The 17,180-nt window shown below is 39.9% G+C and overlaps 1 protein-coding gene across 1 annotated transcript in view; it reads right to left on the reverse strand.

Moving 5' to 3' along the window:
• Positions 1 to 17,180, reverse strand: part of LOC139752045 (adenosine deaminase-like) — a 96,681-nt gene that overhangs the window by 10,583 nt on the left and 68,918 nt on the right. Inside the window, exons 6-8 of the mRNA XM_071667860.1 lie at positions 13,820 to 13,915; positions 7,202 to 7,317; positions 2,796 to 2,974 (exon numbers count right to left, since the gene is read on the reverse strand). Coding sequence (XP_071523961.1) covers positions 2,796 to 2,974; positions 7,202 to 7,317; positions 13,820 to 13,915 — 391 coding nt within the window. The remainder of the gene's footprint in view (positions 1 to 2,795; positions 2,975 to 7,201; positions 7,318 to 13,819; positions 13,916 to 17,180) is intronic.

The raw sequence follows: 17,180 nt of genomic DNA on the forward strand, positions 1-17,180 counted from the left end.
AAACACTGCAAAACCCAAACTGGTGATCAGAAAAAAGGAATGGGGTTCTAAATGTTTAAGAAAGTGAGTTTCAAAGACTTTGAAGAAAGAAAGAAAGGGGGCAATAGTTACATGAGTCAGGGTGGTTTCCTTTCATAGGAATAGGCTGCCTCAATATATACTTCCAAGAGGAAGGGAAAATCTGGGATTTTAAACGAAGGCAAAATAGGTGAATAAGAATTGGATCAAACTCCATGGCACAATCCTTTAAGACACAGGGAGTTATGCCATCCAAGCTATATGCACTGTTCATCTAGAGTTGGGAGGGTACTTAGAACACCATACAAGGTTCAGTTGGGAGAGATGAAGGTGGAGGAATAGAGGCAGAATCATCCAAATCTGAATCAGAGGAAAACATGGTACTTTATTGGTTGGAAAGCTAGCTATAGACTGAACATGTCAAAATAGAGGAGGAAACATTCAATTACAAAGGTTATTGGACAGATTTTTGGTTAACCAAATTGATTTGTAAATAGGTAGAGTCAAATCAGCGCACTTTTTTTCCATGAAAGTGTGCTTGACTCTGTGAAGAAAAGCTTTGTATTGTGATTCTGAGCATGAATAAAAATAGAGTGGATTTCAAGGGAAGGGAGGGTTTTCAAGACCGAGAGTGCTCTGCTTCTGATGTGACAGGTGTCAAAGCAGGGGCTATCAAACCATGACTGGGGGTAGAAAGATTAAGATGGGATGGAGGACTCCATCCCAGCCAAGATAAGCTCTCCAATGTGTTCAGCATAATACAAGGATTACTGGTCAGTGAAGCAGTTCCTGTCCTGGGGAAATTCTAAACAGAAGCTGCACAGGAATGACCACTGAGTTCTCCTAAAATGCCAAAAATAGCATTTGGAGGAGTAGTAAAGGGTGAGCATATCCAATTAAAAGTGACAGAAATAACAATGTGGTCAAAGGATAGTGAGGAGGCATAAACAGTGTAACTGGAGTGAGAGGGCTCTGAAGTAAAAGAGAAATTGTGTTAGAAGAGTAGTCAAGACAGTAGGAAATTGGTGTTAGGTATTTGATTAGGTGTTCCAGAGTATTTAAGAGAGAAAAAGAAAAGGCCTTGGCTCCACCAAGGTCAACTCACTTAGAGCCTAACCATGACTCCACTGAGATAAACCCAAGTAAACCCTAAAATATCCTTGTGGTGTACAGTGGAATCCCTTCCATAGAGGATTTCAGCAAACATATGTGAAGATAGCCATGTTTCATGGCAGTTAAAGAGTTGTACATAGTTTGAGAAATGGAAAGGGGTACAAGAACATAATAATATAATAGAGGGTAGAGAAGTTTTAAGCAAGAAAACATCAAAGTTAGTTTCAAGAACCATGAGGTGAGCAAATAGGAGTTTTTGTATTACAGTAGGTGCAAAGGCTGCAAATGGAGTGAAAACAATGGTGGAGATGGTAAAGAGATAGCAGCCTTGGAAAGCTGGGTTTCAGAGAGAAGATCTGGAGAAGAGGTGGAGAGATGGTGATCTTCAGAGGGAATATCAGATTTGAGACAACAAATATTATAGAAACTAACTGAGAAAGAGTTAGGTCTGGGGCCTGTGACTGGAAGAATGGAGTGACTCCCAGTTGCTCAATGTCAGTAAACAGGGTCCTAAGAACCAACCAGCCCACCTCAACCAAAGGTGCCATTCAGATGTGGCACTGAGAAATTGGATTCTTTTTAAGATGAAAGGAAGACTGAAAAGGAGAGTAAAAGTTGTGTGCATTATGTGTTGTCAAGCATTATATTAAAGATACAGATGGTGTGAGTTTGTGAACGTAATACCAGCAACCCACTTGTAAGAAAGGCAAAATGAGCAAAAAACAGTGACCTGGGCCAGGTTAGAGTACGTGACAAATGGCACAGTGCTGGCTCACTGCAACACCATCACTTAACCTTCTGGTGCCCAGGCAGCAGTAATTCCCTAAAGCATGCCTGTCCCCTACTGCTAGATAAGAGATTGTGGTAACATGGTAAATGTCAGTGGTTCCATAATTATACCCAGTTTCACAGAATCTGAAAACTTACTAAATAGAAATACAGTAAGAATGTAGTCAAAGAAAGAAATTAATTAAAAAACTAAGGAAACCACAAACCAAAGGTCTCCATTATGACAACTTTTTACTTATGTCATGGAAGTGCTTTCATAACTGACCAAGGCCATTAGATCTATTACTAAGAGTATACTACTTTTATCCAGAAAATTGGGACAATTCACAATCTTCAATAGATTCTTAAGTTTACAGAAGGTACTCTTGAGGGAGGACAATATGATCATGTTGCTGCATCACATGATTACTGTGTGGCTGTTGGCAACTCAAGCATAGGCCATTTTGATCAGTGTTTCTTTCCCCACACCTCAAAGCTTTGGAACTCTCTACCCTTTCATGTCTATCCCAATAACTATGACTTAGCACATTGTAAAAGACAGGTTTTTCACTTCCTCCAAAATTCATAAATACTTTCCCTTAGTCTCTTAGCTCTTCTATTTCCCTTTCATAATCCTCTCTATATTTCAATTTAGGCCCAGCCTTGATGTGGACTTCTGTCCGTGACTGGTACCTCCAACATAAAAAAAAAGCAATGAGATTATCGTCATTTACTGCAATGCTACTTCATAAAAATAACAGGGCCAGCTGATAACTAAAACTATTGAAGACCATGAAGTTCAGTTTAGGGTACCCTATTTTCCATAAAGAAAAGCATAAAAACTCTATAAGCTTAAACCAGAGTAATGTTAACTTCAGTATGTTAAAAATTTTTACCTGAGAACAGGATGTCTCTTTGAGTTTGTTGTCAAGGACTTTATAGATCCTGTCAAATATGATGAATGAGGGCATACTTCAAAGTGGATGTTTTCCTTTAGGCACATTTGATATGTATTTTCATCTTCTATTACACGGTATCCATGCCCTATTCTCTCGGCACCAAAGACTTCAACTGCCTAAAACGATAATGGATGAATATAAACATCATTCATAATTCATTCAATTGCAAGTTATCTATCACTATTTTAACATATAAAGAATCAATCCAAATTTCATGAAAAGCAGCCAGTTAATTCTAGCACCTTGAGATATCAATGCTTTGATCAAGAACAAACATTAAGATTCTAGAATGAAAATACTAAAATCAGTGAAGTGAAACATATTTTGGAATACCTATATATGGGAAGTAAACATTATACAGTATCATGTAAATATTACTCTAGATAGCAATCTATCTACAGTTACAAGTGCTTCTTCTGGCACTCAAACCAAAGTCAAATATGTAAATCAGAGAATATATCAAAAACACATGAGATAAACAAAACAAATTGACACTCAAAAAATCTTGGCTTACAGCATGCCAGTGTGATCTGTCAACCCCTAATTGTCCTACTAAATCATCCTTTCCAACCTTCATAATTTACAAAATTCATGTTTAAATATTGTGTTTAACCTTATATTTTCAAAGAAGTTCATATACCAATAAAAAATATCACTTCAAAACTCCAATACCTTCACTATAAAATGTACATTAGTTTTTGCAGATGCATTAGTTCAAAATTTATGGATACATATATACGTTATATATGTCTATTTTTATTGTACTTGACTGCCATTTCCTGTGTTAGCAAGGTAGTGCCAGGAAACAGACAAAGACCCATTCACTCTCATACACAAGGAAGAGTGGTACCAACAATAATATATGGTTGTGAGGCATGGGCTATAGATAGGGTTGTGCTAAGGAGGGTGGATGTGTTAGAAATGAGATGTTTGAGGATATGTGGTGTGAGGTGGTTTGATCGAGTAAGTGATGAAAGGGTAAGAGAGATGTGTGGTAATAGATAGAGTGTGGTTGAGAGAGCAGAAGAGGGAGTGTTGAAAAGGTTTGGTCATATGAAGAGAATGAATGAGGAAAGATTGACAAAGAGGATAAATGTGTGTCAGAGGTGGAGGGAACGAGGAGAAGAGGGACACCAAATTGGAGGTGGAGGGATGGAGTGTAAAAGATTCTGAGCAATCGTGGCCTGAACATACAGGAGGGTGAAAGGCTTGCAAGGAATAGAGTGAATTGGAACAATATGGTATACCAGTGTGGACGTGATGTCAATGGATTGAACCAGGGCATGTGAAGTGTCTGGGGTAAACCATGGAAGGTTTTGTGGGGCCTGGATATGGAAAGGGAGCTGTGGTTTTGGTGCAGTACTCAGGAAAGGTAGTGCCTGAGTGTGAACGAATGTGGCCATTTTGTCTTTTCCTAGTGCTACCTCTCAAGGGTGGGGAGATGCTGTTCCATGCGTGGCGGGGTGGCGACAGGAATGAATGAAGGCAGCAAGTGTGGATGTGTTCATGTGTATCTATGTATATGCCTATGCATGTATGTATATGTATACATTGAAATGTATAGGTATGTATATGTGCATGTGGGTGTTTATGTATATACATATGTATGTGGGTGGGTTGGGTCATTCTTTCTCTGTTTCCTTGTGCTACCTCGCTAAAGCGGGAGACAGCCATTAAGTATAATATGAAAAAATTATATATCTATATTTATTTCTTATACTTTGTTGGTCTCCCGTGTTAGCGAGGTAGTGCAAGGAAACAGACAAAAGAATGGCCCAACCCAGCCACATACACATGTATATACATAAATGCCCAAACACGCATATATACATACCTATACATTTCAACGTATAAATACATACACATACACAGACATATACATATATGCACATGCACATATTCATACATGCTGCCTTCATCCATTCCCACTGCCACCCTACCACACATGAAATGACACCCCCTCTCCCCCCGTGTGTGCAAGGTAGCGCTATGAAAGGATAACAAAGGCCACATTCATCCACACTCAGTCTCTAGCTGTCATGTGTGATGCACAAAAAACACAGCTCCCTTTCCATATCCAGGTCCCACAAAACTTTCCATGGTTTGCCCCAGATGCTTCACATGCCCTGGTTCAATCCACTGATAGCACGTCCACCCCAGTATACCACATCATTCTAATTCACTTTATTCCTTGCACGCCTTTCACCTTCAGGTCCTGATGCACAAAATCTTTTTCACTCCATCCTTCCACCTCCAATTTGGTCTCCCACTTCTCCTCGTTCCCTATACCTCTGACACATATATCCTCTTTGTCAATCTTTCCTCACTGATTCTCTCCATGGGACCAAACCTTTTCAATACACCCTCTTCTGCTCTCTCAACCACACTTTTTATTATCGTGCATCTCTCATACCCTTTCATTCCTTACTAAATCAAACCACCTTACACCACATATTGCCCTCAAACATCTCATTTCCAACACATCCACTCTCCTCTGCACCACCCTATCCATCGCCCATATAACATTGTTGGAACCACTATCCCTTCAAACATACCCATTTTTGCTTTCCGAGATAACGTTCTCACCTTCCACACATTCTTCAACACTCTCAGAACCTTCGCCCCTTTCCCCACCCCGTGATTCACTTCCACTTCCGTGGTTCCATCAACTGCCAAATCCACTCCCAGATATGTAAAACACTTCACTTCCTCCAGTTTTTCTCCAATCACACCTACCTCCCAATAAAGTTGTCCCTTAACCCTACTGAACCTAATAACCTTGCTGATGTTCACATTTACTCTTTCACTTTACACTTTCTCCTTTCACACACTTTACCAAACTCAGTCACCAGTCTCTGCAGTTTCTCACCCAAATCAGCCACTAATGCTGTATCATCAGCAAACAATAACTGACTCACTTCCCAAGCCCTCTCATCCACAAGAGACTGCAAACTTGCCCCTCTCTCCAAAACTCTTGCATTTATTTCCCTAACCACCCCATCCATTAACAAATTAAACAAATACATACAAATCCAACTGTTTTTCTAAGTATTTCTCACATACATTCTTCACAGCAAACACCTGATCCACACACCCTCTACCACTTCGGAAACCACATTGCTCTTCCCCAGTCTGATGCTCTGTACATGCCTTTACCCTCTCAATCAATACCCTCCCATATAATTTCCCTGGAATACTCAACAAACTTATACTTCTGTAATTTGAACACTCACCTTTATCCCCTCTGCCTTTGTGCAATGGCACTATGCATGCATTCCGCCAATCCTCCACTTATGATAAGTATACTCTCTTAGTCAACCTCTCCTCAACTATACTTTACAAATGTTCACACCATTTCAGCACACCCACTTCAGTTTCTCCATACATACACTTCTTTACTAATACAACTCTCTCTTACCCTATCATTCCTTATTTGATCAATCCTCCTCACACTACATACTGTTCTCAATCAATTTCTAATATAATCACCCTCTTTCATACTTTTCATCTAAGCCCTTGCTTCACAACAACATAACTCCACTGGGACTATTGTGCCATCAATCATACCCATCTTTGCCCTACCACCCACTCTATGGTTCATTTCATGGTTTTATTTGCTGTCAAGTCCATTCCTAGGTAACTTAAAGGCTCCACTTCCCCAAGGTTCTCACCTTTCAAACTCTCACTTCAACTAACCTACCTCTCTCCACTGCTTAACCTAATAGCCTTGCTTTTATTCACATTCACTCTTAATTTTTTACTTTCAATCACTCTTCCAGACTCAGAAAATAGCTTCTGCAGTTTTCCATTTGTATATGCCACCAGCATCATGTCATCAGCAAACAGAAACTGACTTACCAAACTAGCTACCCTATCCTCAGCACTGAAGACGGTAGATTAAATTATGCTGCTACACACCACTTGTATGTGGTTGCACTGCAGGTGAAGAGTCACCTTTGCTTAGGTTTTATCAATGTAAAAGGATGAAAAGGAGTACTCGACAAAAAACTTCTCACTCCAAACGAGTACATCCTTTCCCTGCAATGACTTGTCATGCAGCCAGGAGCTATATGAGCTCCATGAAAGGGGCTCAGGGTTTATATAATCTGAGTGGAATTAGCATATTCCACCTGCTTCAGATTACACAATGACTAAATAGCCATCTTTGGTGAGGTTGTATCATCAGTGGGCAATAGAAAATAGTCTCAGTAGGGATTTTTTCATTTCAAAGAATTCATCCTTTCCCTGCTTCTGATTACAGTGCAGCCTTGAAGCTGAAGAAGCTCCAAATAAGGGGTTTTGGGTTTATACAATTAATCAAATTAAATCAAAATCTGAATTACCAGCTTAACACAACTAGCAGGTCCAGCTTCTCCAGCATGCATTGTGCGATGAATCCCTTTCTCTTTAGCTGCCTCAAACACTGCTAATTCCACTGGGCTTTCCACAGCAGACTGACCTGAAATTTTAGGTTTGAGTACATATAATCATAAAGATTGACGACATAAATTCTTTGCTTTTGCAGTACCAGCTTACCTTTCCTGCCATAGTAAAGTAGTATCAAGAGCATATGAAACATATGAATCAGCCTTTGAGGAAAAGCCCTTGCTTCCTCTACACTACTTTTATTCGGTGATAGTAGAGAAGTGGAGAACTTCCTGCCCCTTGCCCCTATCTTTATTAATTATCTTCCAAAACATGCAAAAGATATGTACAGGTACACCACCGATTTTCCAGCACTCTTGGTTCCAAAGCCTTGTCGGATTAACCATTTTGCCAGACCAACTGTGGTCATGTAATAATAATTCATCAACACACCTTTAACCCACTAATCATACATCTCCCATATACATCAACAGAATAATGCAGTTTCGTCTGCATTATACACCTGCTCAGGACTGAAGTACTCGTCAGCTACGAGTTTTGCAAATTCGTCCACATACTCAGCAGCTCCGTCATGGTTTGCAGACTGCTTCTCTCACACACTTTATTCATGGAAATTCCATGACGCTTCATGAATCTTTGAAACCATCCTTCACTACAGTCACCCTCATGATGTAATTTAAGTTCTTTATGAAGCAACTTAGTCAGGTCCATTATCATGCTACCTGACAAGTCCACTCCATCACTCCGACAATGTCGAAACCATTCCATCATCATTTGATCGTGCTCAGTACTCTTACCATCTTTCATAGTTTTTCTAATCGTCATTTGCTTCTCGGAATCGCTGTCTGCATAGAATTTCAATATTTTCTCCCTTTGCTCCTTTATATCATAAACAATAGATGAACCAATACTGTAGATGTCACACAGCTTACACACCGAAACACCACGGTCCATTTCTTCTACAGTTCTACTTTATCTTGGATCAATATGGACTGGTGTTTATGTTTGACACCATGACTGACACTCTCACATGTCTTAGAAGCCATAGCTAGGGTTAAATTTAAGTAAAATAAGCTAAGAATCTCACAGAATTGCGGTATCACCACCAACAAGTGCAGGGTAAAGAATGTAAATAAGCACGCCCTACACACAATGCCATCTGTGGCCACCCAGTAAACTAGTCTGGTGGCTGCGGTAATTTCAAGTTCCCTCATGTAATTTAGTCCGTAATAAAGGAGGTGCTGAACCATCAGTTGCCGGAAATTCAGTGATGTACCTGTACATAGTTTCTGTTCTTCTCTATCCTTAGGAATAATTCTCTCTCTCTCTCTCTCTCTCTCTCTCTCTCTCTCTCTCTCTCTCTCTCTCTCTCTCTCTCTCTCTCTCTCTCTCTCTCTCTCCATGAAGGCTCAAACTGGTGTGTCTAAATGAGTGTGGGTGTAATTAAGCTGAGAAGAGAGATAGGTAATATGTTTGAGAAAAGAAATCCAGATGTTTTGGCTCTGAGTGAAACAAAGCTCAAGGGTAAAAGAGAAGACAGGTCTGGAAATGTTTGAGGAATAAAGTCAGTGGTTGTTGATAGGATAAGAGCTTAGGAAGAAGTAGTGTACTGCTGAAGCAGTAGCTGTAGGAGTGTGTGAAACAGTATAAGGAAGTAAATTCTAAGCTGACTTGGGTAAAACTGAAAGTAGATGGCAAGAGATGGATGATTATTAGTGCTTACACACCTGGCCATGAGAAGAAAGAGCATGAAACGTAAGTGTTTTGGGAGCAGCTGAGTGAGTGTGTCAGCAGTTTTGATGTAAGAGACCAGGTATTAGTGATGGGCTATATAAATGTGAAGGTGAATAATGTGGCAGTTGAGAGTATACTTGTGGTGGGGTATGGAGTATCCTGTGTTGTGGATGGAAATGGTGACAGCCTGCAGACATATACACAAGTATAAGTATGTGAGAAGGAGAAATCGTCAGCAGACAATATTGGATTACTTATTAATTGATAGGCATGTAACAGAGAGACTTTGGACGTATATGTGCTAAGAGGGGCAGCTGGTGGGAGGTCTAATCACTCTTTTGTGGAGGCAAGGTTGAAGATTTGTAAAGGTTTTTCGGAAAAGAGGAAATAATGTCAATGAGAAGAGATCGATGAGAGTAAGCGAGCCTGGAAAAGAGACTTGTATGAAGATATACCAGGAAATACTAAGTGTAGAACAGCAAAAAATAAGGGTAAATGAAGCACAGGGAGTGGGTGAGAAATGGGAGTTATTTAGGGAAGCAGAGCTGGCATATGCAAGAGATGCATGGGGTATGCCAAAGGTGAGAGGTGGGCAGATTAGAAGGGTAGTGATTGGTAAAGTTGCTAGAGAAAAATTTGGTCCTACGTACAGGGAAGGAGTGCAAATGACTGAGGCATGTATAAGAGAAAGCAGCAGGAGTTCAAGAGGAAGGTACAGGAGCTGAAATACAGGGCAAATGAGAGTTGGGGTGAGTGATTATCAGTAAACTTTAGGGAGAATAAGATGTTTTGGAAGGAAGTAAATAATATGCGAAAAACAAGAGAATACATTGGAACATTGGTGAAGGGGGGGCAAAAGGGAAAGCGGTAACAGGTACTGATAAAGTAAGGAGGAGATGGAGACAGTATTTTGAAGGACTGTTGAATGTGTTTGATGATATAGTGACAGATGTAAGGCATCTCTATCGACCATATTGTAAGCTTCCTCCAAACGCTTCACATGCCCTGGTTCAGTCCACTGACAGCATGTTGACCCTGGTATAACATATCATTCCAATACACTCTATTCCTTGCACACCTCTCACCCTCCTGTATGTTCAGGCCCTGAGCGCTCAAAATCTTTTTCACTCCATTCTTCTACCTCTAATTTGGTCTTCGCTTCTCCTCATTCCAATTCACTCTATTCCTTGCATGCCTCTCACCCTCCTGTATGTCCAGGCCCTGAGCGCTTAAAATCTTTTTCACTCCATCCCAAATTTGGTCTCCCGCTTCTCCTTCCCTCCGCCGCTGACACATATATCCTCTTTATCAATCTTTCCTCACTCATTCTCTCCATATGTCCAAAACATTTCAACACACCCCCTTCTGCTCTCTTGACCATACTCTATTTATTTCCACACATCTCTCTTACCCTTCCCTTACATATTTGATCAAACCACCTGACACCAGATATTGTCCACAAACATCTCATTTCCAACACATCCACCCTCCTCTGCACAACCCCATCTATAGCCCATGCCTCGCAACCATATAACATTGTTGGAACCACTATTCCTTCAAATATACCCATTTTTGTTCAAGATAATATTCTCACCTTCCACACATTCTTCAACGCTCCCAGAACCTTCGCCCCCTCCCCCATCCTGTGACTTACTTTTGCTTCCATAGTTCCATCCACAGCCAAATCCACTCCCAGATATCTAAAAGACTTCACTTCCTCCAGTTTTTCTCCATTCAAACTTACCTCCCAATTGACTTGTCCCTCAGCCCTACTGTACCTAATAACCTTGCTTTTATTCATATTTACTCTTAGCTTTCTTCTTTCACATGCTTTACCAAACTCAGTCACCAGCTTCTGCAGTTTCTCACCCGAATCAGCTGCCAGTGCTGTATCATCATCGAACAATTGACTCATTTCCCAAGCCCTCTCATCCGCAACAGACTGCATACTTGCCCCTCTCTCCAAAACTCTTGCATTCACCTCCCTAACAACCCCATCTATATGTGTCAGAGGTGGAGGGAACTAGGAGAAGTGGGAGACCACATTGGAGGTGGAAGGATGGAGTGAAAAAGATTGAGCGACCGGGGAGGGGGCAAAAGTTCTGGAGCATTGAAAAAAATGTGTGGAAAGCAAGAACATTATCTCGGAAAGCAAAAATAGGTATGTTTGAAGGAATAGTGATTCCAACAATGTTATATGGTTACAAGGCATGAGCTATAGATAGGGTTGTGCGGAGGAGGGTGGATGTGTTGGAAATGAGATGTTTGAGGACAGTATGTGGTGTGAGGTGGTTAGATCGAGTAAGTAATGATAGGGTGCTGTTGTGGTGCTGTGTATGCGTCTATGTGCAGAGAGTACAGGGCTATTGAGTATCATCTGCACAGTGTCTTCTTTATGGTAGATGTATCGTGAGCATGAAGGGTCTTATGATATACTGAAACTGCATTTTTATTGTTGAAGTGATGGGAAATATCCAAAGCATAAGCAGCAAAGAATGGCTCATGTTTGTCTGGGGAGTATGATTTCTGATGGGTGTATGTCTGGGGGTTGGAATTTAGCACTGACTTGGGAGGCCAGCTGTTTAGTGCTTGTCAGGTTGTTTCAAAGTGTATCTGTTTTGTCAGTGTTGTATTTGTTCAGGGTGGGAGTATCTTTGAGTAGAGGTTACTGAATTGTGAGGCAGGGCTTTTTATTTCTACTTGGGGGTTGGTGGTTTGCTATGAAGTGGTCTGGATGGGAGGAGTCTAGCACTGTTGCATAGCATTGGGTGCTGAGCATGTTGAGGTGGGCCTCTATTGTGAGGAGCTTTCTTTCACTGTGAAGGTATTGAGTGTCTTTGGTTGCTTGGCAGCCAATGATTATTCTGAGTACACTATATTGTATGGTTTGCAGCTCCATTATATTTGCTTTTGAGAGGGTGGAAGACCAGGCAGGTGAGGCAGAGTTTCATGAGGTGTGAAAAAAATTGTCAGAGGTTTTGATGCAAGGGATCTGGTATTAGTGACTGGTGATTTCAATGCAAAAGTGGGTAATGTGGCAGTTGAAGGTATCATTAGGGGCCATGGGGTATCAAGTGATGTAAATGGAAATGATGAATAGATTGTGTACGGAAGAAGGACCAGGAAATGGGAATACCTAGTTTGAAAGCTAGTAGGATGTCTAATCATTACTAGTGGAGGCAAAGATGGAGATTTGTGGAAGCTTTTAGCAAAGAAGAAAGGATATGGATGAAAAGGAGGTAACAGTAAATGAGCTTGAAAAAGAGGCTTGTACAGAGTGATCCCATGAGAGACCAAGTGTAGAATGGCAAAAGGTGAATATAAATGAAACTTGGGGAGTGGGTGAGCAATGGGAGATGTTTTGGAAAACAGTGCTGACATGCATGAGACATGTGTGGCATGTGGAAGGTGGGTAGTGAGGAAGAGTAGTGAGTAGTGGGATGACAATGTTAAGTTCCTAGAGAAAGAGAAAAGATAGGTGAAAGGGTAATGTTTACTTGAAAGGAACTCAAGTGAGTGGGAGATGTAAAAGAGAAAGTGGCACGAGGTCAAAAGAAAGGTGCAGGGTCTGAAAACTAGGAATACCCTTTTGGAAGAAGGTTAATGGTATGAGAAAAACAAGGAGAACAAATTAGAACATCAGTGAAGGGAACAAGTGGAATATTGGTAACAGACAGAGATGAAGTGAAGAAGAGATGCAATATGTACGTACTTTGAAGGACATAGAGTGTGTCTCATAATAGTGTGGCTTTTTAAAGGTAGGGAGTTTGTGTCAGGGACATATACAAAGTGAGAGTCATGAAAAGTGATGTGGTGAAGAGATGAGGTAAAGAGAGCCTTACATTAGATAAAATGGGGCAAGGTGGCTGGAGTAAATGGTACTGCAGTTGAATTTTTTCAGAAGGGAGGTGACTGTGTTGTTGATTGGTCAGTTACTATTTTCATTGTTTATATGGATCATGGTTAGGTGCATGAGGATTAGCAGAATGCCTGTCTAGTGCTGTTGTATAAAAGTAAATGGTTAAAGTGAGTATTCAAAATACAGAGATACAAGTTTGCTTGTACCTGTTAAATTGTATCGAAAAGTGATGACTTAGACAGTGGTGACATGCACACAGCATCAGATTGGGGGAAGAACAATGTGGATCAGGAATATGCTATGATAAATGTGTGTGAGAAAGAATTAGAGAAACATAAGGACTTGTACATGGCATTTTTGGATCTGGAGAATGTATAGTTGATGGGTTGATGGAGATGCTCTATGGAAGGTATTATATATATATGGTGTGGAAGGGAAGCTCAAAGAAGCAGTAAAGAGATTTTATCAAAGCAGTAACTCGTATGTGCGAGTTGGTAGAAAGGAAGGTGAGTGGTTCAAAGTGAAGATGGGCACTTGGATTACATAAATACAGCTACCTTTACTATATTCTATACATGGTTTCATTATATTTTTCATATATGGTTTCATGATATTTTTCAAAGATCTGCTAGGATAGAGGATAAGAATATTTGGGTTCCAGGGTCCAACAATCCTTAATACACTACTGCCTGTATGTTAAAGTTTTTGATGCATCTTCAAAAACAGCATAAAATTCTTTTATCATAAAAAAGGCATGAAAATCAACTTCTAATGAGAGACCTTTCCCTACCAAAAGTGAGAACCAGATTTTTTACAATTACAAATGGTTATCGGAAATAATTGGGCATACACATGAACAAATGAACAATGAGTAAAATTTCATTAACTGAAAATAACACAAGCAATTGTGAGACAGAATTCCATAACTTCGTAAAATAAGAATGTTTTCAATAGTTGATGGATTTGACTTTTGATTCCTTACCTTCTTTACTATGACCTTCGTCACCAGCAAGATCAATGCCAACGACTCCTCTGTTAGAATATTCTTCACATAAACGAAGAACATCCCATGACCATTCTGTTAGAAACATCTAGTAACGTTAATTCTCTCTAAAATTACATGTAGATATCAATATTGTTCTCAAACATATTTTCCAGAGAAACCACTATTGAGGTATAATAAACACTTCCATTTATAATACATATTAAGTGATCTAATTCAGAAGACAGGCATTATTAATTCATAATTTGAAAGACAGTACCAACACATTAAAAGTGATTTTCCATTTCATGTGGTAATATTATGATAACTTTAAAAGAAAGTTGTTAGGACTGTGAAGATAATGACGGTGTCACAATTACTCATGCAATAATGATTAGAATCCCACAAGTGGAGCTGCACTAAAGATGTTATAGTAAAGTTACAGTGTCGCTCCACCACTATATTAGCTTTAGAATACTTAAGATATTGTTCACAAAGGTAGTTTAATCTGATGAAAATTGTAGTTGCATGGCATGATTTGAAAGACTGTTCTCTATTCTATGATGACAGCTATGAAGCCCAGGAATAGCTGTAGTGTAAATAAAGTGAGTCAGTGAAATATTTTGATGAATCATCAGAACCTATGAAAACCTCACTTACCCTTCCCAAACAGCCAAGGTTTACCTTAAATTTAGGTGTCAAAGTATGCTAATTTCATCCTCAGCCTGCTCTGTGAGTCTGAATACATTTACCAAAGAAGCAATTTTCCTCAATTCATATATCCTCTAGGCCATTTCTACAGGGTTCCTACAATTTCAAACATGTGCTCCAATCAGTAGCAGGGAAAAATGTACAACCTCATCTATCTACCTGTATCTCTGATGCTCATTCCCTCAGGGAACTCCCATTAAAGGGGTGGCCAGGGCACAAAAGCCTCCATTTATCCCTTCCTTACATGCCTCCCTCGCATACACCATTCCACACATTCTTCCAGCATTTACACTATTTCCCCACGTCACAGGTGGTCTTCCTCTGACATCAACCCCTTGAATTGTGCTATCATACACTCTCCTTGTAAACTTCCCATCTTGCATTCTTTCCTTGTGCCCAAACAACCTCAAAGTATAACATTTCACCCACTCTTCCACTCCATAATTCATTCCCTGCCATGCAAGATCTCTCATACATTCCCTCATTTCTTTGTTCATTTCATCTTGTCATACAACATGCTCTACTCAAATAGCTCATTTCTACTGCCTGGTATCTTGAACTTTCTGGTTCATTCCATGTCCATGTTTTGGCTGCATAAGTCAGGGTTGGGAGGAGTATGCTGTCTTTTAATCCTTTCTTCAATTCCATACTAACACCTATACCATTCATTATTCTATTAAGGGACCATATAACTCTTCTACCTTGTTCTGCTGTCTCCCTTATCTTTCCTCCCATATCACCACACTTACCAAAGATGGCCCCTAAATACTTAAATTCTCTCACCTCTTCCAGTCTCTCTCCCACCATATCTATAACAAAGTTTAGTATACTTTCTTCTTTCACTCTAGTATTTTGTTAAATTTATAATTTCATTCTGCTTCTTGTCAAACACCATAACTTTACTTTTACTTCCACTTACCTTCAATCACCTATGCTTACACACATCATAAAACACACTTACAAACTTCTGCAACTCCTCTTCACTTTCAGCAAACAATATAGTATCACTTGCAAACAGAGTTGTCACTAAACACTATACCTCATCACCACACTCCATCTCTGCACCCTCTTCCCCTAGTTTTGCTTTCACCTCTCTTATCACTCCATCCATATATACGTTAAAAAGCCAAGGTGACATCACACAGCCCTAACTCACACCCACATGTATACCAAAACTTGCTTTTCATCCACTCTTACACATACCATCCAACAGTCGTCTCCCTACTCTATATATCCTTAACACATTCTGCTTGACTCTGTCATATGCTTTCTCCAGATCCATAAAACCTACATACAGCTTCTTACCTTCTACTAGGAACCTTTCTACAGTAATTTTCACCACAAAAATCTGATCCACATATCCCTTGCCTTTCCTAAAATCCCATTGCTTTTCACTTATTCTGCATTCAGTCACTTCCATCACTCAATCAATCAACACTCTTGCATATACTTTTTCGTGGTATAATCAACAGTCTTATTCCCATATAACTGCTACATACATCCTTGGCACCTTTTCCTTTGAATGAAGGAACAATATTAGCTTTCACCCAATCCTCAGGTACAACCTTCTGCTTCCATGCTACATTACATATCAAGTGCATCCACTCTATTACACTTTCTCTTCCATACTTCAGCATTTCAGCCATGATCCCATCCATGCCAGTTGCCTAATTTCATATTTTCATAAACTTTTCTCTCAACTTTCTTCTAAAAATCTTCATCTACTTTTTTTTCTTTCCTCCATCAGCTTCTTAAACATTCTACTTATACGTCTCATATTCTTCCCTCCTTCTTTGTTGACCTACCACTAGTACATTCCTTTCGAGCAGTCTACCATAAGTCTTTTTCTCTTCCACATCATTTCTGATTTCATGCATCCACCATACATTTCCCTTTTCATTCTTATATCTCACGACCTTGTCCAGTCTCCCTTACACCATACCTCCACTTCTCCCTGATCTTCAATCCCACAAGAACTGTGACATTGTCAGGGTCTCCAAAGAATCCTCTCACAACTCTAACATTTAGTACAGGCTTTCATCCACTGCCATTTAGTCAATCAAGCCCTATTGTTCTCTTCCACTATTTCTCATCCATGTATACCCATGGATCATCTTGTGCTGAAAAAAGGTGTTTGCAAGGGATAAAATCTCAGCACAGACATTCACAAGATAGATTCCATTCTCATTTACTCCAGGCATTTTCCATTTACCAATTTCATCTCACCAATTTCACCACATCCCACCTTCACATCTATATCTCAAAACCTTTACAGAGTCATTCAAATCACTCTAGAAATGCTTCATTTCATCCTTAACTACACAGTCTTCATACTCATAGGTGAATATACACATATCCATGCACACTTCACAATTCCAATCCTTCCCTTCACCCACACTATTCTTGCTTGATCTATTCCATCTATGCTCTTTAACACTCTCCCATGCTTTTGGTGGTAGCACAACTGCACATCCTTCTTTCCCTCTTGCCTGATAATTTTCATTCATTTCCATCCATACCACTCCTTCCATGCCCTCCTATAACTTACATTCATCATTTCCATTTTCACTCCATACACCCTGCACAAGGATTCCCAGCACATACACACCATAACTTTTAAATTTCTCCACTAGCTCCCTCCTCATACTCC

The sequence above is a fragment of the Panulirus ornatus genome, chromosome 12 (assembly GCF_036320965.1).
Source record: "Panulirus ornatus isolate Po-2019 chromosome 12, ASM3632096v1, whole genome shotgun sequence".
Taxonomy (NCBI): domain Eukaryota; kingdom Metazoa; phylum Arthropoda; class Malacostraca; order Decapoda; family Palinuridae; genus Panulirus; species Panulirus ornatus.